General features: G+C 45.4%; 1 protein-coding gene across 1 annotated transcript; it reads left to right on the top strand.

Moving 5' to 3' along the window:
• On the top strand, positions 1 to 25,972 carry RPL5 (ribosomal protein L5). Its single transcript, XM_068239794.1, has 8 exons — positions 1 to 106; positions 1,805 to 1,874; positions 1,954 to 2,069; positions 8,516 to 8,650; positions 11,036 to 11,238; positions 16,799 to 16,976; positions 23,153 to 23,241; positions 25,816 to 25,972. The coding sequence occupies exons 1-8, from the start codon at positions 104 to 106 to the stop codon at positions 25,913 to 25,915; spliced, it is 894 nt and encodes a 297-aa protein (XP_068095895.1). The 5' UTR covers positions 1 to 103; the 3' UTR covers positions 25,916 to 25,972.
• The last annotated feature ends 457 nt before the right edge of the window (positions 25,973 to 26,429 follow it).

Raw genomic sequence — 26,429 nt, 5'->3', positions numbered from 1 at the left:
CGGGGCATGCGCAGTAGGTCCGGCCTTTTCTCAGTCCTCCAGCGCCCTGACGTTAGCGCTGTGACTCTCAGGTCCCAGCCGTAACGGGACAAAATCCGGCGAAATGGTCAGTAAACCGGCTCAATACCCTCTGGAATAAATTGCATAGTGGTCCCCTCTGCACGTAGGCCGAGTAGGAGCCGCTGGTACGCTGAAAGTGGCGAGGATGACTTTAGATTGCAGAAGACTCTTAGCTGCTTCCAGCGTGGCCTAATGGCTGCCTCTATGGTGTCCGGATGGCTTCCTGCCCGTGCCTTCCGTGTTAACTCCCTCATTACCCCTAGCCCGGTGTTACTTTTGTGTGTCTGTTTTTTAAGTCATTAGTAAATATCCACAGAATTAGCAATTAGTTGTTTAGGCTTTTTCCTACCTGCGTGTCCTAAAGTCTAATCAGCCTGTCTAATGTGCTATTCTTACATTTACATGCATGATAAATCATGTATTATTATTATTATTATTATTTAGTAGCTAAGCATGGCAGAATGTGTTCCATGTTGTGCAGAAACTTTAAATGGTTGTGAATAGGGGTTATCAAAGCAATCATATGGTTGTAATTGTGGGTAGGAATTATCCTCTCTTTTGGCAGTCCATGGTCTGTTAGTGACCAGCACTTTTTTCCCCCTAGATTTTTGATTTACAATTATTACTGGAAATATTGGGAGCAGAGCTTGATCCATGCACAGCATTAATTCGATTCAGAAGTAATTAATTGAAAGCTCAGAGGAGTCAAGAGTTTTGATTAGTCCTGTGTAAAGTTCTGGTCCTGTCACTTCCTGCAAGTGACGATTGAAACCCCCCCCCCTCTATTTAAATTGTTTGTGTGACATCTACTCCAAGTCTAAACAAACGCAAACAAGCATACTTCATATAAAGAGTCTTCATCCTTCAGTTAGGCATGTGTTTTTTCTTCGTTTGTCTGTGCCACTGTATGTTGTATTCATGTATTGCTTTGGATTTTGAAGATGTGTACAGACCGGGTACCTATTTATTCAGCAGTGTTGCTCTGGGAGACATCTCAAGCTCACTCCAACCTGAATTATCGCAAATTCTTTCTGTTTTAAGAAAGCAAACTTTTGTTTTTTTTATGAATTGGTGTAACTGGCTTCTAGGACTGCATTATGTTGACATTGATTTTCAAGTGGAAAGCGTGGCAGAGATGTGTTGGTTTTTACTGCTGTCTGTTTTGTCAATATTGCTTCACTTCCTGAACTAGAGACACACAGCAGGAAGTTTGTTATACTTTTTTGTGTCAACACCTTTTATTGTCATTTTACAATTGCAAGGAAAAATTGATCAAGTCAGTCACATCCTGAACTATTACAAGTGGTGTTCAAGCCATCCAATGATCCCTACCTCCGATATTTATTTAGTATTCTGCAATAATCTGATTTCTCATCTATCCCACAGCCACCATGAATTTTTCCTTTATTTTTGCTGCTTAATGCAGTACAGTACAGATTCATGTGGACCCACAAATTCACTGTGCCCTCACCCTCGGGGTCAGTATGGGTGAGAATGGCCTTTCCTGATCAGTCTGTTGTAATTAAACTATCAAAAATTGATGGGACTTAATTTTTATTAGATTCAATGCCATTATCCAATCTATTAAAAAATATCACTAGTGTAAAGCCAAAGTAAGGAAATTAGTGTGTGTTTTGTTTTTTTTTGTTTGTTTTTTTTATCCCAAAATCCATAGTGGGGCAACAATTATAGGATTTTTACAAGTGGTGGTCTGACGTCTCTCTTGTATGTATTTTCACTATAGGGGTTTGTAAAGGTTGTGAAGAACAAGGCTTACTTCAAGAGGTACCAGGTCAAGTTCCGTAGAAGGAGAGGTAAGTAAACAAATGATTTTGCTTTTATTATGGTGCTGCCTGACTTGAATCTTTACGTTTTCTACTTGTTACTTTATAGAGGGCAAGACTGATTACTATGCTCGCAAGAGACTGGTTATCCAGGACAAAAACAAGTACAATACACCCAAATACAGGATGATTGTGCGCGTCACCAACCGAGACATCATCTGCCAGGTATGTAGCATGGTGGGAGTATGTTAAGATGGCCATAACAATCTATATTAGCTTCGCTCCCTTTTCCAGAATGACCAGTTTACTTGGAGGGAGGTGGTATTGGACATAGCCCAGTATAGTATTTTTTTGTTCTGTAACGTTACCAAGAGATCTTTATAGGGAACCTGAAGCAAAAGGGAAAAGGAGGCTGCCCGTGGGCATTCAAAAATGCTGCCGGGAAATTTGAGCGCAGGGTGAAGCCAAAAAACTGCTCACCCTTCTCCTGTAAAAGTCCTGGCGGCTTTAACTATTCCCGCTCCAGGCCACCATGGACGTGGTGGGGAAGGGAACATAATTCGCTGCTTCTAAAAATTTACTTGGGTTTCGTCTTTTGGTGGTGCCCAAATTACTGTCAGAGAGCTGCTGTAGCCTTAATTCACATTAACTCCAAAGCCGTTTTGCAATGTTACAGCTACCATATATTTCCTTCTAAACCATATCAGTTTTCTGGCAGTCATGCTGATCTTTGGTTGCAGTAGTGTCTGAATCAAATACCTGTTACTTAAGGTGTCCTTTAATTTGTTCCTGATAGACCTGATCACTTTATGTATTGCTTCTTGCCCATATGATTTGTGGGAAGCCTTGAAACTAGTGCTTCTTGCTGTGCTGAGCAGGACTTGGATAGCTGTTCTGTCTGGTCTTTTCACTGGCTTCCCTGCCTAGCACTATCAGCCATGTGGTATTACTTTTGCAGTTTCTTGCTTTATCCATAGAGTTTCTGAAGTTTACAAAATATAGTAGAGCTGAGTTTAGTCTGCAAAAAGTAGGCACCTACAACCAATTTACCATTAGCAGAATAGAAGTGTCTCAAAAGTATGAAATATTTGGCCTAATTTCAGTCGACAAGCTTGGCTTATGGTGTGGTGATGCATTTACTGAAATTATCAAATTCGCTGTTAGGTAATGTTGCTGTGCAACACCCAATGGTCAGGTAGAATAGTCCTTTTTTGGATCTCGTTTTGAGTCTGCAATGATAGATTTCCCTGCCCCCCAGTCAGCAAATGGTTGACGACCAGCCATTTTGGATACCTAAAGTATTAAGCGCTATTCTACTTTAGGGGACCCAGCAGGCAACCTCATAGGAAAATTCAGCTAATGTGATTGGGTGGATGGCAATCTCTTGAACTGCTAGGCTTCCAATAGGTTGTAGTAAAGTACGCCTATGCTATTTGGCCAGTCACAATGCTTTGTGTTGTAAGAGATTACTGTAATTGGAGAACTGTCCCTTAGGGCCTTTTTCCACTGGCTGCGATGCGATTTAAAAAGCGCATCGCAGCCGTTTTTCTAATCGCTAGAGCACCGCGATAACATGTAAATCGCGGTGCTCTTTTTCCACTACGGCGTTTCGATCGCGATTCGTTTTTGTCAAAACGCGATCGCCGTCCTGCGCGATTCACGACGCAATCGCAATACATTCCCGGCGTCGGTACAGCAGAACGCCGACAGTGGAAAAAGGAGCCTGCGTGATCGCAAGCGCAGGTGATTAGCGCTTGCGATCGCGCTTGCTAGTGGAAAAGGGCCCTTATAAAGGTTTCCTGCTGAGTTCCCCTAAAGTATACTATCTTCATGTATTGTCAACAGTGACAAAAAGCAGCAGAAGATCTAATGGGTTATGGCAAGTGCTGGGTGTCTGCCAAGGCAAACGTTGATCTGCAGTTTCTAGTATCAAGTGCCTTTTTTTTTTTTTTTTTTTTTTTTTTAAACAATATGCATTACCTATCAGCAGAGCTAGTGACGTCATCTTCACTCCTCTCTTTAGCCATTTTGTTGTAAGATAGTCCTGGGGGTTTCGCTAAATCTTTTGTGGAAGGGTTTGAAGGCCTGGCCGGCTCAGTCACGCCCCTACGTTTTCTGTAATTACGATTGAACAGGTTTTCACTTCATAAGCACCCAGAAGCATGATTGGTATCTGCTAGAAAAAGTGGTATGCTATCTGCTGCACCCGGATGTGATATATTGAATAAAAGTGGAAGATAGTCCGAAACAGGCTGTCTACATGTGGGTTTGATATGGCTGTGTAAAACTTAAAGCTATAGGCTTGCTATAAACCAGCGGTTCTGGATGCTTGCTTGGCTTAACAAGGGCGAAAAGGGATAATTTGCATATTTAGTGGTAGTGCATTGTGGGTAACCACAAATGTTAATTTATAACTGAATTATTGCAAATTTCCTTCTGTTTTAAGAAGGCAATTACACGAAGATATAATATGAAGGGCTTATTCTGACTAATTAAATTTATGTAATTGAGTCCTCAGCTGTGGGGGCCAATTTCACTCACACTGTTCCTCCGATGCCATGTTTTCAGCCGGATATTTTAGCAACACTGGAAACTGTGTTGCAAATCAATATAGAGAAGCTAAATGGCTCACAATATGAAACCTGAATTCCAAGGTGTGTGCATTCTAGTCTTGGATAGTGTTTAACCTCTTGACGACCAGCTAACGCCGATCGGCGTAAACTGGTCGTCTGCGGGTTACCATGGAAACGGCCGCTCGATCGAGCGGCCTTTCCATGTCAGTTCACGGAGGGTGTCTCCGTGAACAGCCGGAGAGCCGCCGATCGCGGCTCGCCGGCAAAATGTAAACACGCGGGGAACGCAGATCGGCGATCCCCGGCCTCTGATTGGCCGGGGATCGCCGGCATCTGATAGGCGGAAGCCTATCCTTCAATGCGCAGGACGGAACTCCGTCCTGCGCATTACGGAGGGAGGTAAGGAGGCAGAGGGCGGAAATGGCTGCGGAGGGGGGCTTTGAGGAGCCCCCCCCCCCCCCCCCCCCCCCCCGGCAGGACATCCACCTAGTGGGGAAAGAAGGGGGGGAAGTCTGATCGCCCTGGCATAATACTGATCTGTGCTGCGGGCTGGAGAGCCCACGCAGCACAGATCAGGCAAATCACCCCTGGTCGGCAAGTGGTTAAAGAAAACCTAAACTGAGGATATGGATTTTTCCTTTTAAAATACAGTAATACCAGTTGCCTGACGCTCCTGCTGATCCTGTGTCTCTAATACTTTTAGCCACAGCCACTCAACAAACATTAGTGGATGATTGGTGTCAGGACACCTTCTGGGGAAAAGACACAGGAAACAAAAAACACGGGAGCCCAATAGTGTAATATGTTTAGTCAAAATTGTCAATGTAGAAGATAAGAATCTACGCTTTTATATACCACCAGGGCGCCTCTTTAAACCATTTAGTACTCAACAAACATGCTTGTTTCAGGTCTGAGATTCAGTCACTGTTGCAGCCAGAGAGTTCAGCAGGGATGACAAGCAACTGGTATTGTTTAAAAAGAAACATCCATATCACTCTATTAAGGTTCCCTTTAAAGGGAACCTTAACTGTGGATAGGAAAAAGGTTTCACTTGGGGCTTTCCCAAGTCCCCTGCAGCCGTCCTGTGCCCTCGCAGCTCCTCAAGTGTCATCCGGTCCCCCGCTGCGACTGACTTAGTTTGGTTTTTGGCGACTGCCAGTCGGCTCCCGGCAACACGTCCTATTGTTCGCCTTCCCTGCTGTGAAGCGCGTCATGTGCAGGCGAAGTAGGCTTGCATGACGTGCTTTACAGCGGGGAAGGCGAACAATGGAGCAGCCCCTATAGATAAGTAAATGTATGCTACGCCCCAAAAGCCCACAAGAATAACAAACTTCCCTTAGGGGGAATTGTTTGTTTACTGCACATAGGATCACCCACATGCTCTGTACGCTTTAAGGTGCGTACACACCTTTGGTGGATGTCGCCCATTGGTGATTGGGACCTGATCCCCTTGGGCGACATCACTAGGCCTGGCATCACAGACGCGTGTCAGCTGTGTAGCTGACGATGTGCTGTTGCTATAGAAAGGGGTGGAGAGACAGTGGAGTGTCTCGTGTGTGATGTCATGCACATGAACAATAGACGCTAGAGGGCACCGCTCAGGCCCCTCTGGGCCGATTTTTCTAAAAAAAATTTTTTTAGAACACTTTGCTAGCTGCGTGTTTGCCCCGATTGCCGCCGCTACCCGACGCGAAAGAGGAACACCCCCCAATTCAATTTTGTCCGACCTTGTAGACACTGGATGTCTGCTTTGTGCTCTCTGAACCTGCAAATACACACCAATTTTTCTTATCAATTTGATTTAATTTTCCAGTTATCTGCGGGTCCAGAATATCTGGCTCATTCTCTTTTAATCGATTTTAATTCAGTTTATTGATCAAACGACTGATGTAACACATTGGAAAATCTCTGCGGGGTGGGGGATCGATGGCCGATACGTTGCACTACATGAAGCAGCCCGATGCTTGTGGTTTGATCAATGCTCAATAGATCTCTGCTGGATTGTCTCAAAATTGATGTCGGTTCATAGACCCCTGTATGGCCAACTGTCACAGCACTACCAGTGTTGACAGGAATCTGCATTCACTATTGTCTTAAGGGGCCCATACACTCAGCCGATTTTTGGCCGATTGTTCAAAATCGATTGGTCGATTGAAAATCGATTGACCAATCGACCGATTTGCAGACAATTTTCGATCGATTTCAATCGATCTGGCAGGCTGGAAAATCTAGGTCGATCTGTTGAGATTGTTTATCATTTTGCATTGGCCCTAATGGAAATCTGATGGCAAAGAAATGCCATCAGATCGATTTTTCAATAGATCTCAAACTGAAATCTATTGGAAATCTGTTCCTAGTAAAAAATGTTCCTAAACACATCAGATCAGAAAATCTATCTGCTGCTAATCTAACGAATGTATGGCCACCTTTAGGTTTACCAGGTGATGGTACTTTACAATGCAAACAGAACTTGTGTAACTAAACCTTAGTATAATACATTACAGCATAAAGTGAAAGTAAAGGGGCCCATACACTCAGCCGATTTTCTGGCCGACCGATCGATCCCGATCGATCGGTCGATAGATCGATTGCAAATCGGTTGGCCAATCGACCGATCGATGGCCGATTTCGATGGATTTCCATCGAACTGGCAGGGTGGAAAATTGAGGTCGATCTGATGAGATTGCTTATCAGTTTGCATTGGCCTTAATGGAAATCTGATGGCAAAAAAATGCCATCAGATCGAATTTCAATAGATTTCAAACTGAAATCTATTGGAATTCTATCCTGGTAAAAAATGTTCTAAAAACGCATCAGATAAATCATCAGATGCATTTCTTATCTATCTGCTGCCAATCTGACGAGTGTATGGGCACCTTAATAGAAATTGGCATTGTTTTCTAGCAATTGACGCTTTCTTGGTAAAGAAAATGCCAAGAAAGCACAGGCCTGAAAGTCCTGGCCACAACAATTAACAAAGAAAGTGGCAGTAGGGGAATACTGGGCTGCAGAAAGGGAAGTGAATAATTGCTGCACTTGGGGGGGGGGGGGGGGGGAGTTATTGGCTGCACTTAAAGGGAACCTAAACTGAGGATATGGATTTTTCCTTTTAAAATACTAGTTGCCTGACTGTCCTGCTGATCCTGTGTCTCTAATACTTTTTTGCCACAGCCCCTGAACAAGCATGCAGATCAGGTGCTCAGACTGAAGTCAGACTGGATTAGCTGTATGCTTGTTTTAGGTGTGTGATTCAGCCACTACTACAACCAAAGAGATCAGCAGGAAGCCAGGCAACTGGTAATGTTTAAAAGGAAACATCCATATTCCTCTCAGTTTAGGTTCCCTTTATTGGACAGGAGGGAGTTAATGGCAGCAATACTGTATGCAGTGCAGTCATTAACCCCTCCTGGGCCCCAAGTGCAGGTGTTAATTCTTCCTAATCCCCAAGTACAGCCATTGACTTTGCTGGGTAGGTTTCTACTTGAGTCAATGACCAATCCAGCTTAAAGAATACCTGTACTGAAAATTAAAAGTCAAAATAAGCATACACAAATCATACTTATCTCCTATGTAGACATCTCCTCAACCTCTTTCTCCTCTCATGCGTCCCATTTGTCCACTGTGATCAATGAAATTCTCAGTCCTCCATTTTGAAAATGGCCATTACACCATAACAGCTTTCTGGTTAGCATACAGTTAAACTGTAACATCGCCCACTTGAGCCACAGGGAAACATGGACACATCAGTTCTCTCAGCTATAACTGACAGCAACTGATATATAACTGACAGCAACATATATATTTTAGATCTGACAAAATGTTGTCAGAACTGGAAGGGATCACTGTAAGAAGAAAATGGTGAGCTTCTGAGAGGAACTGATGGCAAGGTAACTATGTAATGTTCATTTGAAGTTACCTCGTGTTTATTTTAAATAATTTTACTCAGTACAGGTTTAGAGGGTACAGGTCTTTAAGAGGGTCAAATATTGGGGTCGACTTGTATTTGAGTATATACAATATATTGTGCTGCATGATTATATCAAAGTTGCTTTCTTGATCCCTTTAAGAATCGTTTTAATGTTTGTACTTGCTTTTCAGATTGCCTATGCCAGGATTGAAGGTGACATGATTGTCTGTGCTGCTTACGGCCATGAACTTACCAATTTTGGCATCAAAGTTGGGCTGACCAACTATGCTGCAGCTTATTGTACAGGTCTGCTGCTGGCCCGCAGGGTAAGTTATTCCTAAACACTGGTTTCATTTGAAGTATACCAAAGTTAAATTTCACCCTGATAAAGGTCTTCTAAAAGTGTAAGCTCAAAATAAAACTTCTACCACAAATATTCCAAATACTTGTAAATTGGTGTATTCGAGCTTAACACACAGCGGGCGTATAGGTTCCGTGCTCAGGTCTTACGCTAGGTACACATGATGCAATTTTCTGATAGATTTACTTCTATGGAAAATGGATTGGCAATCAGATTGAGCATGTTGGAAATAGTCCATCTGTCAGAAATTTGCATCGTGTTTACTTAGCATAACACACAAGTGGCCAGATGTGTTGCTAGCCTCCAGGTTTTCTGTTGCTATGCGTGAGTACTGGTTGAACTCGATGGACGTATGTCTTTTTTCAGCCAAAATAACTATGTAACTATGTAACTATGAGGGAGGAGGGCTGACTGATCGGCACGTGTCCTGCGGTGGATTGGGTGAGTGAGCTGTACTCCTGCTACTCTCAGCAAAGTGTGTGTGTGTGTGTCGGCAGTCTCAGTGCTGTAAGACCACATGTTATCAACCTGTAGTATGCATACCTCCAGCAGGATTTGTTCTTCCCGGTAAATTTGTCATGTTTTGGATTTTAGAAAATTACATTACGTATGGACAATCTGAGTAACCAAAGCCAAGGCAAGTGGCCATACACTTCCCACATTTGCTTCCAGAGCGAATCTGCCAAAAATCTATTGCCCTAACATGTTGGGTTGGTCTAATTTCAAGTGTGTGGCCACTTGTTGGGCCATAGCGTTACATCGCATTGAACAGTGCAACTATGCAGGTTTAAATGATTGATTTTCAGCCGTTTTCCTGCGGAAAGTTCTTGACTATTGATGTCCTGTGTATTTTTGTGTGGTCGGATTTAATCGCTCTCTGATTGGAAAGAGACCAAACAGCTTTTATTGATGTGCAGTTTGTGGCAGAACTCTATTCCTCTATGATCGGGGAGGGATCAGTTGGTTTCCCACATCGGGTGGCAATCTATGTGTATGGCTAGCTTTAGTCACTTTCATTCCTTGCAGTGTAGCAAGTAAAAAGCCTCCCACCCCTGTAGCATATTCACAAGCCATTGTATACAGGTGTTAGACAACTGGGCCTGTAACAGATGAGGCAGTGGGAGAACCTTGATGAAGTTAAAGGCTTGCAGAGGTAGGCCTGAACGACAAACCGAATTTAAACCGAAGTTGTGATCCATAAGATCTCGATTTTGGAATTGTCAAAGCGGCGATTTCCGCGATTACGTTATTTCCACAAGGGGGAAGTTTGAAGAAGCAGCTTTAGCCCATCTCCTGCAAGTCGGGCTGATGCATTTTGATAGGACGCAAAGCCTTCTCAGGTGGGTCCTGCTTTTCTACCCAGAGGCATTGAGCAGAGAGAACAGAACAAAAACAGTTTCCCCTGCCTCCCTTGGCAGTTTAACCTCTTTAGTTCCTGTTTTAAGATGCAGAGTAAATAGTAGGGAAATCATCTAAGCAGGGCATGTGTAAAGTCTCCTGGAAGTTCATCTAAGATGTGGCAATAATATAAAATGTTAAAGACTAAAAGATTCAGAGCAGAGGCAGTATAACAGTATAGCAAAACATTTACATCTAAAGGGATATCAGGATGCCTCTTACTATTGTAATTGTGTCCCTGCACTGAGTTTTGTCTATTGAAGCCGGTAAATTACCAAACTTCTACCGCACCTGTGAACATTTTTATGAATTGGCACACAAGTCTAAAATACCGAATGCAGTGATTTACTGAGCACTTTATATTTACCGCACTGTGCTCTGTGAATCGAGGCATGGGGCACTTAACAAACTCTTAGAGGATAGTAGGTAAAGCATACCTCCTATTCATTATGTCCTCATTTAGAATTGACTGCTTTTCTGCGTCTATTACTGGTTTTACATGGTGTGCCAGAAGGTAGGTTCTATGAAAGTGACCACTAAATGGTTATCTGGACTGATCTTTGTGTATTCATTATCAACATAGTAGGCATTGAGTAGTAGTTAGACTGCCGGCCAGACAAATTGTCATGAAGGACACGTTACGTGTGCATGTATGTTCCACTTTACTCCTTCCCTTCATTAGTTAGTGTGAGTGGTTTGTTGGTGACTCGTGCTAGTTGGCAGAAATATGTGGGCCAGCACTTAGCAAGTATTTGAAACATTTTTGTTATGTTTAGACATTCACGTTGATGTGAGACACCGTGCATAGGAGAATGCATACTGCATCTGAAAAGCAGCATGTTTTCTGTGTTTGGTAGAAATGTTGATGACCCAACATATGGTTTGCATGCAGTGATGACCTTTATGTGCTTTGGGTTGAAATTATCCCCTTAACGATGGACTTCTTTTCTAGCTGCTAAACAAGTTCAAGCTTGATAAGATCTATGAAGGCCAAGTTGAGGTAACTGGAGATGAGTACAACGTAGAGAGCATTGATGGACAGCCAGGTGCCTTCACCTGCTACCTGGACGCTGGTCTCACTAGAACCACAACCGGAAACAAAGTCTTTGGTGCACTCAAAGGAGCTGTAGATGGAGGCCTCTCCATTCCTCACAGGTAAGCAAGGTTGTCTGGATCAAATGATTTAGCAGCTCCATTCAGAAATACCTTGTTTAAAGAAATGAAGCTTGATATTATGGTTTATCAGCCCATGTCCCCAACTGTAATCCTGAGTCATGGTTAATGAAGGAAAGGACAAGGCTATTGAGGAAGATACAGGACGTTTTACTTGGATGTCTTCAGTATTTTTAGGCGAGTGGTATAAACTATGTTGTGGGGAATTGCTTTCTTAATATCTTTCAACTCATGCAAAGGCATAGCAAAATTAACTAACAAGTGGCTTGTCTGCTTCCTGCAGAACGCCCACTCTGGTGTTGGGCTTGGCTCCCACTTGACCCGGACCATGTGCGGGAGCGGACAGCGTAGTGTCTGTTCCAATGGTCCCCTGTGGTCTGCAGGGCTGTGGAGTCTGTGCAAAAATCGCCTGACTCCTCAATTTATGAAACCGCAGACTCCAGGTATCCAAAATTACTCTGACTCCTCAACTCCTGATTCCACAGCCCTTATAGGGCTATGGAGCGGGTACAAAAATTATCAGACCCCTTAGTTTATGAAACCATTGACTTGACTCCAGATGCGCAAAAATTGTTCCTGCTCCAACTCCACAGCCGTGTGGTCTTGCTGTAGCTCGGAACAGATGTTTTACCACCATAGGCTAAATGGTGAATGCATCCACCTGGCTGGGATTATCGCGGACAGCACAGAAGTGTGTCCTGCTCACCACAATAGATCCCACGGATCCGTTGCACAGTGTGTGAACAGCTTCTTTATATAAAATATGAGCCATACACTGTCAGTTTTGCAACAAGTGGAGGATGGGCAAAAAATATCAGTTCTCGGCTCAAGTGTTAACAGACTATTTAGATCTCCCTTTCCCCTCTCTGTCCCTGCCCCCGACATCACTGTGTCTCATCAGAGCTCTCTGCTGAGATTCTGCATCATTGTGATCCTGAGGTTGCAGCCACCCGGGGAAACGGGGGGGGGGGGGGGTGGCAGGGAAGGCGAGGAGGGGTTTATTGGGCTTGAAGATCTGGTTCAGATAGTGTCTTTTTTTTATTTTTATTTTTTTTCCCTGCCTTGGATTCACTTAAAAGTGTACATTATACAAGTAAAGAATTGATACTTACCTGGGGCTTGCTCCAGCCCCATGAACTGTTGCCATCCTCCCTGGTGCCTCCATTCCTCTGTAATAATGACTGGTAAAAGGGTTTCACTCGCAGCACTTGTGCCGCTCGCATGCCCAGCTGTGCGCACTACCGGAGATAGGAGTGGCCTGCGCAGATATTACTGAACGCGCCCAGCGACGAGGGCACCCGTGGATCAGCACATCTCAATAAAAACAATAGTGATCTACATCATGGCCTTATCTAGCAGAGGGAATCACAGTGCAGTATTTAAATGTTGTCAGCAGGGCTGTGGAGTCGGAGTCGTGGAGTCGGGCAATTTTGGGTGCCTGGAGTCGGAGTCGGGAAAAAATGCACCGACTCCGACTCCGACTCCTAATGAATTTGTAACTGTAATTAAAATAAAAAATATGATAAAATGTTCTATTTCTCAGATAATAGTCATTAAAAATAATGTATATATACAGTAATAGCTGTGCTTAGTCCACAAAAATGAAATAAACCAATCAAAATTAGTTACTTGTGCTGCTTCAATAAAGCAGTCCCCGTATTTTTAAGGTCAGATATACATATCTGATTGTGACTGTATATATGATGTGTACACAGGAATCTCTTATATATACTAAATAACATCTATGCTGTAAGAATAAAGCCTGATGTGTAGCTGTGTCACTAATAGAGATGGTCAACAAGATGGAAATAATTCTGCATTGATGCTGATTTATGCAAATGTATGCACTCCCTTTGCTGATGAAATCAAATAATTTGATATGTTGTTAAAATTTGGTTTGGTGACTACAAATTAAAGGGTAACTGAGACGGATGAAAAGTAAAGTTTTATACATACCTGGGGCTTCCTCCAGCCCCCTTCAGGCTAATCAGTCCCTCGCTGTCCTCCACCACCCGGATCTTCTGCTATGAGTCCTGGTAATTCAGCCAGTCAGCGCTGTCCGGCCGCATGCCGCTCCCACAGCCAGGAACATTCTGCACCTGCGCAATAGTGCTGCACAGGTGTAGTATGCTCCTGGCGGCGGAGTGTGTGCATGCGCACTACGCCTGACTGGCTCAAGTACCTGGACTCATAGCAGAAGATCCAGGTGGCGGAGGAGGACAACGAGGGACTGATTATCCTGAAGGCGGCTGGAGGAAGCCCCAGGTATGTATAAAACTTTAATTTCATCTGTCTCAGGTTTACTTTGTTACACAGTAGTACTATACTCTACATATGCACTCCCCACAGAGCTGCAGGGAATCCACTGAGAATGCTGTGCACATTGAACACAGAGGTGTTGTCTGTTTACAATCTCCTCATTCCCCTGCAGAGTACCTGCACATCATTCTTACATGTACCCACACTTACACTGCCTAGGGCCTGATAGATGTTCTTTGTTCCGGTTTGTACCTTTTACAAGTACTCTTACCAAGGACTAGTTTTAGTCTAAAGGGAATAAATATAGTAGTCTACATATCCTTCTCACTTCAGTTGTCTTGTAAAATTCCTAAGCGTTGGCAGTTAAGAGACGAATTTCATGTTACATACTTTTAATCAACAAAATTGTAATATGCAAATTAGAGGAGTCAGAGTCGTGGAATCCTAAACTGAGGAGTCGGAGTCGGTGGATTTTTGGACCGACTCCACAGCCCTGGTTGTCAGCTATTGGAAGCACTGGGCCCCTGTTGAAATGCCAATGAGGTGTTAAGGGGGCCATACACTGGTCAATTTCAGCCATCGATTGACAGCCGTGTGGACCACTCTGATCAAACAGGCTAGAAATCGATGCAACAGGTAGCATGATCAGTTTGCTGATCGATTTCTGATTGATTTTTGAATGATTTGTTCGATCAGTCCGGACAGAAAATCTAGGTCCATTGGCTGCTGCAACAGATCGATGGCTCGTAGGGTTGCATTGGATCGAATGGTGCAACACTGCATTTCGATTGATTTTCAATACATTTCATTCTGAAATCTATTTGAAATGTGTTCCCAGCGTGTGGCACACATCCGATTCCTGTCAGATTCGACCTGAAAGGCATCAGAGTAATCTATCTAATGTTCAAATCTGCTGTTAATCTGTAAGTGTATGGGTACCTTAAGGCTGGTATCCCACTTGTGCTGGACCAGGTGCGGCCAGCGGGAGCCGGTGGTCTGGCTGTAGCCCGTGGCAGATGTTACTCCATAGGCTATATGGGGGAATGCATCCGCCTGCCCGAGATTATCGCTGACTCCACCTAAAGGGGCCCATACACTGGTTGATTTCAGCGATCGATTCTATGGAATCAACCGGTAGGAAATCGGTTCTATCACATCTATCGTTTTGACCTATCTGACAGGATGGAAAAGGTAGGTCGATCTGCTGCTGGCAGCAGATTGATGGCCCTTAGAGTTGCGTTGGATCTAATGGTCCAATAATGCATTTAGATCGATTTCATTCTGAAATCTGTGCCTAGTGTGTGGCACACATCAGATAGATTTGTCAGATGCCTGTCAAGTCGAATCTGACAGGAATCTATCTGATGGTAGAATATGCTGCAAATCGATAAGTGTATGGCCACATTAAGTGAGGTCGGCTTACTGCGATGAATCCTTTCAGATCCGTTGCAGTGTGACAAGTGTGAGCGGCTCCTATTCTAAAATAGGAGCAGTTCACTCTCCGTTAAGCAATGCGAGGAGAACGGAGGAAAAATGTCCTCCGCTCAAGTGGGAACAGAGACTAATGTGAGGGTCTGGGATGGCAAGTATTTATATTGTGTCCTTAAAGGGAACCTTAACCGAGAAAGATATGGATGTTTCCTTTTAACAATACCAGTTGCTTGGCAGTCCTTCTGATCTCTTTGGCTGCAGTAGTGGCTGAATCGCACACCTGAAACAAGCATGCAGCTAATCCAGTCTGACTTGAGTCAGAGCACCTGATCTGCATGCTTGTTCAGGGGCGGTGGCTAAAAGTATTAGACAGACACGTTCAGCAGGAGAGTCAGGCAACTGGTATTTTAAAAGGAAAAATCCATATCCTTCTCAGTTTAGGTTCCCTTTAGAACACCTATTTAACCACTTGCCGACCGCACACTCATACCGTGCGGCGGCAAAGTGGTAGCTGAAGGACCAGCGACGCACATCTGCGTCGCCAGGTGCCTCCCTAATTAATCAGGAAATGCCGCTCGCGCGATCGGCCATTTCCTGTTAGATCACGGAGCGGGTCTCCGTGAATAGCCTGCGATCAGCGACTAAATGTAAACGCAGGAGATGTTTGTCTCCTTTGTTTACTTTGAACAGCGCTGCTGCTACAGCAGCGCCGTAAGGCAGATCGGCGATCCCCGGCCAATCAGCGGCCGGTGATCGCCGCCATGTGACAGAGGATCCGTCCTGTGCAGCCCCGATCACCGGGGGGGGGGGGATTTCGGCGGGAATTTCGCCGCGGACGGGGGCTTTGAGGTGCGCGCCCCCCCCTGCAACACCCAGGCACACAGGAGCGATCAGACCCCCCCCTGCACATCATCCCTATAGGGGGGGGGGGGGGGTGATCTGATCGCTCTGCCTGCAACCTGACCTGTGCTGGGGGCTGCAGAGCCCACCCAGCACGGATCATAAAAAAACACGCTGGTCCTTAAGGGGGGGGGGGTAAAGGCTGTGTCCTCAAGTGGGTAACTACTTGAAGGGAAGTTCCGAGCTTAACCCTCCTGGCGGTACGCAGTTTGAGGCTGCGTCCGCGGGAGGAATTTTTAAGAAAAATTTAATTTGTTGTAACCATTGTAGCTAGCACTAGGCTAGCTACCATTGTTCCAAGTCCCCCAGCACCCCTCTGATCCTCCCCCCGATGTGCTTCAGTCGTTGCTATGGCGACTATCGGACAGAACGTCTTGACGTCATGAGCAATCCCGATCCTCCCCATAGCGAAGAGACTGCGCCATTGCGGGATCCCTGAGGGGTACGTATAACGTCGGCGATCGGGGGGATTGGTAGAGAGCGGAGGGACTGGAGGGGGGGGGGGGGTGCAATGGTAGCTAGCGAACTGCAAAACAATTAACTGAGAGAACAATTATTTAAAAAAAAAAAAAACACTCCCGGGGCAGAGAAATCTCCTCCGGGCCAGTGCTTGCGCGCATGTGCGGTCATGCCGCTTACGTGGCCCGGAGAGTTCTGCGCTTGCGCAGACTACTCCAGGCACAGAGGATGCCGGCATCTGCAACAAAGGGGCCACTGGCTGGGAGCGGAGCTGTGGCGAGGGACACATTGGCTGCCAGGGGCTGGAGGAAGCCCCAGGTAGGTAGGTCTTGTTTTTCTTTTCAGCTTGAATATTTTTTGTAAGATTTTCTCAGTCACAACAGTGTCTCCCTGATGAGCAGCGTAGGTGTGTTTGCAGCAGACAGCATTCAGCTGTAGAATGCAATGTCTGTCACTAGCCCTAGAATGACGTGTCTCCTCTGTTCTTTCCTAGCACCAAACGCTTCCCTGGGTATGATTCAGAGAGTAAAGAGTTCAACGCCGAAGTCCACCGCAAACACATACTGGGTCAGAATGTGGCGGACTACATGAAACTTCTGATGGAGGAGGATGAAGACGCTTACAAGAAGCAGTTCTCTCAGTACATAAAGAACGGCATCCAGCCCGATCAGGTAATCTATTTTTATCCCACTACTTCTTGAGATTATTTTGGACTTTTCAGCCAACCTCATGTGGGGTGTGCATATTTGGGATTTTAGCAAAGTGAACTGGAGGCTGCCATCTTTAATATTGTCAGCTGTCCATAAGTCTGTTATGTGAATCTTGACTGCATAGACAATATCATGGATTGCATGTGTTGGTACATGGCAGTGTAATAGAAGCTTGGTGAACTTGATATATCTGCCTAACTTAACTACTTGCGGACCGATAGGTTCTGGCCCCTTAAGGACTTGGCCTACACTTCCTGTTCACTGTGATTGGCTCACAGTAATCGGGGTCAGGAGTCAATGCAGTCTGCTCCTGTCGGTGGTACGGAGCTCAGCTGTTATTAGACAGCTGGGTTTTGTGCTGACGGGCGCGCAAACACGTCACATGCATGGGTTCGGGTCTTTTTTTTTTTTTTTTTTTAAACTATGCCGTATCAGGATTAGGTAGCCACAAGTGCTGTGTAGTGTTAACTACAGCCGTCCCCGAGCCTAAAGGCCTGTACACACACTCCAATTTGATGTGTACGCATCCTTAGACCTGCCCTCTAACTTTTCATCCAGGAGGAAATCACATAGGAATAGCAGCACGTTATTGCACAGTAGACTGAGTGTAATTTGCGAGAGGGATTTTTAGGCATGTTGGTAGTGCATAAATTGCTGGAAAACTTGCGTTAGCTGTCTGATTTCCTTTAAGTGAAGCATTAGGTATAGGGAACCTGAGGGGTATGGAGGCTGCCATATTTATCTCCTTGTAAACAGTGCCAGTTTCCTGGCAGCCCTGTTGATCTTCTGGCATAAGTAGTGTAGTAGTAGAGTCAAACCCCTGGAACAAGCATATGGCTAATCCAGTAAAACCTGAGTCGGAGTACCTGATCTGCTGCATGCTTGTTCAGGGTCTGAGTAAAAGTATTAGAGAGGATCAGGAGGCCTGCCAGGCAACTGGTATTATTTAACCACCCTGGCGTTCTGATTAAATCGCCAGGGTGGCTGCGGGAGGGTTTTTTTTAAATAAAAAAAAAACTATTTCATGCAGCCAACTGAAAGTTGGCTGCATGAAAGCCCACTAGAGGGCGCTCCGGAGGCGTTCTTCCGATCGCCTCCGGCGCCCATAATAAACAAGGAAGGCCGCAATGAGCGGCCTTCCTTGTTTTGCTTATATCGTCGCCATAGCGACGAGCGGAGTGACGTCATCGACGTCAGCCGACGTCCTGACGTCAGCCGCCTCCGATCCAGCCCTTAGCGCTGGCCGGAACTTTTTGTTCCGGCTGCGCAGGGCTCAGGCGGCTAGGGGGGCCCTCTTTCGCCGCTGCTCGCGGCGAATCGCCGCAGAGCGGCGGCGATCAGGCAGCACACGCGGCTGGCAAAGTGCCGGCTGCGTGTGCTGCTTTTTATTTCATTAAAATCGGCCCAGCAGGGCCTGAGCGGCAGCCGCTGGCGGTGTTGGACGAGCTGAGCTCGTCCAGACCGCTCAGCTGGTTAAAAGGAAATAAATATGGAATCCTCCATATCCCTCTCACCTTGGGTTCCCTTTAACCACTTGTCGACCACCCACTACCTATGGGCGTCGGCAAAGTGGCACCCCCAGGACCGCGTAACGCCGACCGGCGGCAGTACCTGGGGGACTAATTAGCCGGGGATCACGCGCATCTGCTGGCATTAGGCTCCGCCCACCCACCGGCTATTTAGACGCGCCGGCGGGTTGTTAAACCTCGATTTGCCGATACAAAGTGTATAATACACTTTGTGATTTATACAAAGGGTATCATTCATAAAGCATTTCCGCATGCGGAAATGCTTAATTCCGCTGACTTTACCGAGCACTCAGCAAAATCCCCATTCATAAAGGCTCTTTCCGCATGAAAAAATGACATTCCCGTGCAGAGCGATACATTTCTGCCTTGTGCGGAGTTTTTCTAGATTAATCTAGAAAAAGTAACAAACACATCCATTCATAAAGATTAGAGCAAGCGGTATGCGGAAGGAAAATACCGCTTGCTCGACAGTAGCGATAGGCGGGCGGATTACGTGTAAATGAATGGGACGGACCTCCCAAGCAGCATCAGACAGAGCAGCGCACTGAGGGAATCGGGCAGCTTTTATGTTTCCGCATGTCTTCCGCCACGCTACCGCCAGCTTCCTCCAGAAAACCTCCGCACTTGTATCGCAACAGGCAACTTCTTTATGAATGACCACCCAGAAGTCAAGTACCGGTTGCGGAGAAGAACGGTGTTTTCCCGCACTACCGACTGGTCCTTTATGAATGATAGCCAAAGTGTATTATACAGGCTGCCTCCTGCCCTTGTGGTCCCAGTGATCGAGGGACCACCAGGGCAGGAGGCAGCCCCCTAGTATGCACAGCAGCACACTGATCCTGCCCCCGATCACCCACAGCACACCTCAGACCCCCCAATCACCCCCACAGACCACTGTTTGCACCCAATCACCCATCAATCACCTCGTCACTATCTGTCAACAGTATCCTATAGATTAGGTCCTAAACTGCCCCCTCAGGGCTCCTTATTACCCCCCCTCCCCCTGTGTACTCTATACATCTATTTTCCCCTGTAATCACCCACTGATCACCTGTCAATCACCCGTCACCACCTGTCACTGCCACCCATCAGATCAGACCCTAAACTGCCCCTTGCGGGCACCTGATCACCCGCCCACACCCTCAGATCGCCCTCAGGACCCCCCACCCTGAACACCTTCCCAGTGCATTATTCACAGCTGTTCTGCCCACTGATCACCCATCAATCACCACCTGTCACTGCTACCCATCAGATCAGACCCTCACCTGCCCACACCCTCAGATCGCCCACAGAATTCGGCCCCTCATAGACCACCTGTCATCAAAATTTGCAGATGCTTATACCCTTGAACAGTCATTTTGAGGCATTTGGTTTCCAGAGTACTCCTCACAGTTTTGGGCCCCTAAAATACCAGGGCAGTATAGGAACCCCACAAGTGACCCCATTTTAGAAAGAAGATACCCCAAGGTATTCCGTTAGGTGTGTGATAAGTTCATAGTATTTGTTTGTCACAATTTAGTGGAAAATGACACTTTGTGGGAAAAAAATAAAAATCAATTTCCGCTAACTTGTGACAGAAAAATATCTTCTATGAACTCACCATACTCCTAACAGAATACCTTGGGGTGTCTTCTTTCTAAAATGGGGTCACTTGTGGGGTTCCTAAACTGCCCTGACATTTTAGGGGCCCTAAACCGTGAGGAGTAGTCTGGAAACCAAATGCCTCAAAATGACCTGTGAAATCCTAAAGGTACTCATAGAACTTTGGGCCCCTTAGCGCACCTAGACTGCAAAAAAGTGTCACGTGGTATCGCCATACTCAGTAGTATAATGTGTTTTGGGGTGTATTTTTACACATACCCATGCTGGGTGGGAGAAATATCTCTGTAAATGGACAATTGTGTATAAAAAATAAATAAATAAACTCATTTACAGAGATATTTCTCCCACCCAGCATAGGTATGTGTAAATATACACCCCAAAACACATTATACTACTTCTCCTGAGTACGGAGATACCACATGCGTGACACTTTTTTGCAGCCTAGGTGCGCTAAGGGGCCCAAAGTCCTGTGAGCACCTTTAGACTTTACAGGGGAGCTTACAATTTAGCACCCCCCAAAATGCCAGAACAATGAACGCCCTACAAATGACAAGTTAGCAAAAATGGAAACTTTTTTTTTTTTTTGGGCACAGTGTTTTTTTGTGACAAAAAAATAAAATCTTCTATGAACTCACCATGCCTCTTAGTGAATACTTTGGGATGTCTTCTTTCCAAAATGGGGTCATTTGGGGGAATTTATACTATCCTGGAATTCTAGCACCTCATGAAACATGACAGGTGCTCAGAAAAGTCGGAGATGCTTCAAAATGGGAAAATTCACTTTTTGCACCATAGTTTGTAAATGCTATAACTTTTACCCAAACCAATAAATCTACACATATTGGATTTTTTTTTTATCAAAGACATGTAGCACAATAAATATGGACAAAAATGTATATAGAAATTTTACTTTTTCAAAAATGTCAGCACAAAGTTAAAAAAGTATTTTTTTTTTACAAAATTAATGGCTTTTTTTTTTTTTTTTGATGAATATAATAAACTAAAAATCACAGCAGCAATCAAATAGCACCAAAAGAAAGCTGTATTAGTGACAAGAAAAGGAGGTAAAATTCGTTTAGGTGGTAGATTGTATGAGCGAGCAATAAACCGTTAAAGGGGAACTGAAGTAAGAGGTATACGGAGGCTGCTATATTTCCTTTTAATCAATACCAGTTGCCTGGCAGTCCTGCTGATCCTCTGCCTCTAATACTATTAGCCATAGCCCCTGAACAAGCATGCAGCAGATCAGGTGTTTCAGACTTTAAAGTCAGATCTGACAAGACTAGCTGCATGCTTGTTTCTTGTGTTATTCAGATACTACTGCAGAGAAATAGACCAGCAGGGCTGCCAGGCAATTGGTATTGATTAAAAGGAAATAATAAATATGGCAGCCTCTTACTTCAGTTCCCCTTTAAAGCTGCAGTGGTCTGAATGGAAAAAAGTTTCTGGTCCTTAAGGGGTTTTTAGACTGCAGTCCTTAAAGAGACACTGAAGCGAGAATAAATCTCGCTTCAGTGCTTATATTCAGCACCCCTGCTAAACCGCCGCTAAACTGAGGTCCCTTACCTCCTAAATCCCCTCCGTGCAGCGCGGGGATCACTTCCGCATTCAGGCAGGGCTAATGGCCGCAGCCCTGCCTCACGCGTCTGTCAGCGTGCATCTCCGCCTCTCCCCCTGGCCCTCTCAGTCTTCCTTCGCTGAGAGGGACGGGGGAGAGGCGGCGATGCGCCGCTGATAGACGGCGCTGAGAGGCAGGGCTGCAGCCGTTAGCCCTGCCTCTAGGAGCAGCAAAATATACGACCAAGTTGGTCGTTGATTTTGCGGGGGGGGGTTGGGGGTGAAGGGACCCCCGTTCAGCCACGGGTTAGCGGCGTTTTAGCAGGGGCTCCCATGCCCCTGCTGACTATAAGCACTGAAGCGAGATTTATTCTCGCTTCAATGTCTCTTTAAGTGGTTAAAGGAATAGTTCCAAGGAAGAGGCTGCTGTGGGCCACAGCCAAGCTGATGAAATATCTAGTCATACCCCGAGATTTTATGTATCCTCAGATTGCTGGCTTTGGTTAATTGGGGTGGGTTGCTGTACACAAGTGGTTTTCAATGAAATGCTACAGAAGAATTTACCAAGCCATGTAATATAGCACTGTATAAAGGTGCAACTTTTTTTTCCTCCTGGTTCTCTTTAATTCTTAGCACAGATGATCAATGAGATGCTAATAATTCTGGCGTGGATGTAATTATACTGCAAATTGTGTGCAGCTTGGACATGGACCACTCTGATGTGCCTTTTTGTTTTGGATTAGCATGATTCCAAGCTTAATAATTAAAGGGAAGATCCACAGAGTTTAAAAAAAAAAATGCTAATCCACTTACCTAGGGCTTCCTCCAGCCCGTGGCAGGCAGGACGTGCCTTCGACTCCGCTCCGGAGGCTCCCGGTCTTCTCCGGTGGCTCACCCCACCTGGCCAGGTCGGCTTCCAGGTTGGGCTTCTCCTTGCGCTCCATGCATCTCATGTGGTCGCACTACGGACTGTACTGCGCAGGCGCAGAACTACTGCACCTGCGCAGTACAGCCTGGAGGACGTTCAAGGACGCCAGCGCGATCGCGTGAGACGCACGTTGGAGCGCGCAAGAACCCGACCTGGAAGCCGGCCTGGCCAGGTTGGATGAGCCACCGGAGAAGACCGGGAGCCTCCGCGGTGGTGTCGAGGGCACGTCCTGCCTGCCACGGGCTGGAGGAAGCCCCAGGTAAGTGGATTTGTATTTTTTTTCTCAGTGAACCCTCTCTTTAAATGTGCACGTGAGATAGAATTATTGGCATCTCGCTGAGGATCTTTAGTCCCCACCTTCCAAGGCACAAGGCTCTCCTAGCAGAGAACTGCAGAATCCCCACAGGGTGAGGACCAAGTAGGTTTTGGCAATGGCACAATTTGGCTTTAGTATTCAAAGCTTTCTCTGGCAAGTAACAGACCCAATACTTCATCTGATATCATTTTCTGCTTTCCCTCAGATGGAAGATCTGTACAAAAAGGCACACGCTGCTATCAGAGAGAACCCAGTCCACGAAAAGAAGCCCAAGAAAGAAGTCAAAAAGAAGAGGTATGTCGAGACTTGTGTGGAAAGCTGCTCTGCCAAGAATTTCCTAAATGTCATCCTTACACATCAAATAATTAGAAATGTTACATTGATATCTGTTCTCCATTCAAATATGGTGTTTACAACATTACAAGCTGCCATAATATGCACATTCCACCTGTCCTCTAATTCTGTTCAGGAAAACCATTCAGGACCTTTAGCAGCAGTCATTCGCCCTCACTCCTGTCTGCTCCATCTCATCCATGTGCCATGGATTTAAATGGAGAAAAAAGAAAGCTAAATGGTTACCTCAGTAGTAGGAAGCCTCTGGATGGTCTTCTAGCTTCTTGGATCCCCCTAGAGGCCACTGTTCCAGCACAGGGTCTTTCTACACCCATTCCACTCGCACCAGTTCAAGTGGAACTAAACTCCTAACTTCCTTCTGAGAAAATGGCTACCACCAAGTACTTTGTAGTTACTTTTTTTTGTCCTTGACCATTCCATTAGAAAGTCAATGTGTGCCATGAGCGGAATTCAGTTTAGAGCTTTATTCAAGGGAATATTTTTATTTTATTTTTATAAGCAGAAAGGGCAAGTTGGAGTTTATACATACATTCAATTTAATTGACCAATCACTAGCTAATTTTACTGTATCAATGTAGTACTTGCGTGTCAAACTCCGGCCCACGGGCCAAATCTGGCCCTCAGAGCCATTACATTTGGCCCTCAAGTGGTTTACCGACTTTGCATTATGTTTGGCCCAGTTTAGACCACTATGGAAGTTTATATTGGAGGTGAATCCCTGGAACACCTGGGAAGCCATATGAGAAAGGGAGGGGAAAAGCACTAGGGAACTGTATAGGGGAGGGAGGGGGGGTCACCTGGGAACTTTGTGAGGGAGGAAGGTGGCCAGCAGACATTGAGGTTGGCACGCGACTATGTCCCAGTGTACAATCTCAGCCCACTTTGTATTTGAGTTTGACACCCCTGATGTAGTATGAAGGCCAACAGATTTTGAATGGTATGAACAGATTGCGTTGATAAGCTCCCATAGGAGGTGGTAAAAGTTGGAAATCCAAAATTGGATGTGTGTATGCACCCTTAGTATCCCTAACTAGTCTGTTTTTTTTTTTGTTTTTTTTAATTAAAGCTATAAAGTTCCATGGCAATTATACAGAGAACTAATCTCTCCAGTGGACAGGGGACATAAACCACTCTAAAAGTGCCCCAAATGTTTCTAACCACTCTGCATGGTGTTCAGAACAGAAATTAAATTGATTTTTATTCCGGCATATAACGCATCTCTATGTGCTGCCAATCTGGTATGCCTGTCCAGAGGCTAGCTGTTCAAGTGGCTCCTGGAAAGAATCTGCCACCTGGATTGGGGGGGGGGGGGGGGCAGCATTCTCTGCCTACTTATACCTTAAGGACCATTCTCCCCTCTCTGACTGCCTGTGCTTATTGGTATGATTCTTTCCACAGAAAACCTTGAACCACTTAGAAATGTAGGAAGAATCCTACCGCTAAGGACCAGTTTCAACTTCAAACCGCAGAGTGCTCAGTACAAATAATATGTGGAAAGAGTAGTATGGGCTTTTTGTGAAAAACTAATGTTGAGATTCAGGGTACGTTTCCACTTGTGCGTTGCGATACCATCGCGGAAAACGCGTCAAAGAATCCGCATGCGGGTGCGGATTTGTTCACGTTTCCATGCGGATTTTCGCGCGGAACCGCTCTGTTTGCGCTATGCGATTTTAACCATGTCAATGCCGGCAAGCATTGACATGGGTTTTCACGCGGGAACGCCGGGAAAACCGCAAGACTAAAATGCTTGCGGTTTTCCTATTACATTACATCACCCGTGATTCGCGTGCGGCATGCGAATTCTGATGGCTCTGCCGTGCAGATTTTTTCTGCCATCCACTTGTATTGGTTATGTGAATTTGCATGCGGACAATGCATGCAAATTCGCGTTAGTGGCAACGTACCCTTACTGATGCAATGGATTTCTGAAAATTGGATCAGAAAGAAGGCAGTGAGATTTTTTTTTTTTTTTTTTTAACCCCTCTCCTGCTTTTACTAGATGTTTGTAATCCTAATACAAGTTTATTAAAACAATGAAATGGAAATGTACGGGTCACAAGTGGGGAAAACGGCAAGCAAATCCTTATTGTCTCCAGTTAAAATCTGTGCCCACAGTCTATTTATGCTGGGCATGCACGGGGTAGAGGCAGGCTTATCAATCGAGCCGCTGATGGCTCGATTGATAATATCCGACAGGTCCAATTACCCACCGGATAGATTCCCCGCCGGCGGACAATAGTGGGTAATCGAGCGGAAGATAAGCGCCCACGGGGACAAGCGGGAATCAATCCGGACGGCGGCGGGGGTCGTTCCGGCGGCTAATCGAGCTGCCGGGTCGACCCGTGTATGCCCAGCATTATAGCTGATTTTGCACACCACTTTGCCTTAAACACCATGCATTGGCCTAAGATTTTGACTCCGTCCTGAGCAGATTGTAATATAAGGTGCAGAGATGAGTAGATTGTTAATAAATTTCCAGTATGAACTCTAAACTTTTTTTTTTTGTTTTGTTAGGTGGAATCGTGCCAAATTGTCACTGGCACAGAAGAAAGACCGCATTGCTCAGAAAAAAGCAAGCTTCCTCCGAGCTCAGGAAAAGATTGCCGACAGCTAAACTGGGCTCTTTGCAATTTTCTACCAGACTCTCAGAATAAATATATTGTCGCTAAGAGCAGAGTCTGCGGTGTCTTCCTTTCACAGTGGTTGGCAATTATTGGTGCTGGAAATGTGGCATAGTGTTGTATAAGGATGACAGCTATTCTTGGCTGACTGGTGTTAATGGCCTTGTCAGAGGACGCCAGGAGTGATGTATGTTTCTCGCCCCTCACTAAATCTGACACAGATGCACTGTACATACTGTATGAGCTAAATGATTACAATGGTGAATCTGTACCATACTATAGCACACCATGCTGGCTCTCAATGAAAGCTGCAAGTAAACACTTATCAATTGTTCCTGAGAGGTCGCTCTACCAATATGCAAATTGCAACTTTTCCTGTTAAAGTGGAATTCTAGGAAATGTCAAACCTCTGTTCTAGCTAGCTTGCCTTTTTGGTTGTGTATGAAAAAGCAATTTTGCTGCAATACTGTTAGAGGTATGAACACACGCCATTGTACAAGTGTTATA

Source organism: Hyperolius riggenbachi, chromosome 6 (genome assembly GCF_040937935.1).
Source record: "Hyperolius riggenbachi isolate aHypRig1 chromosome 6, aHypRig1.pri, whole genome shotgun sequence".
Taxonomy (NCBI): Eukaryota; Metazoa; Chordata; class Amphibia; order Anura; family Hyperoliidae; genus Hyperolius; species Hyperolius riggenbachi.
This window is presented reverse-complemented; position numbering and strand designations above follow the sequence as displayed.

What these genes read in the sequence shown, in the direction of transcription:
- RPL5 (XM_068239794.1), top strand. An exon ending in GTCTGCTGCTGGCCCGCAGG is followed by an intron (nt 8,651 to 11,035) that starts GTAAGTTATTCC and finishes CTTCTTTTCTAG; the next exon opens with CTGCTAAACAAGTTCAAGCT. An exon ending in GGCCTCTCCATTCCTCACAG is followed by an intron (nt 11,239 to 16,798) that starts GTAAGCAAGGTT and finishes GTTCTTTCCTAG; the next exon opens with CACCAAACGCTTCCCTGGGT.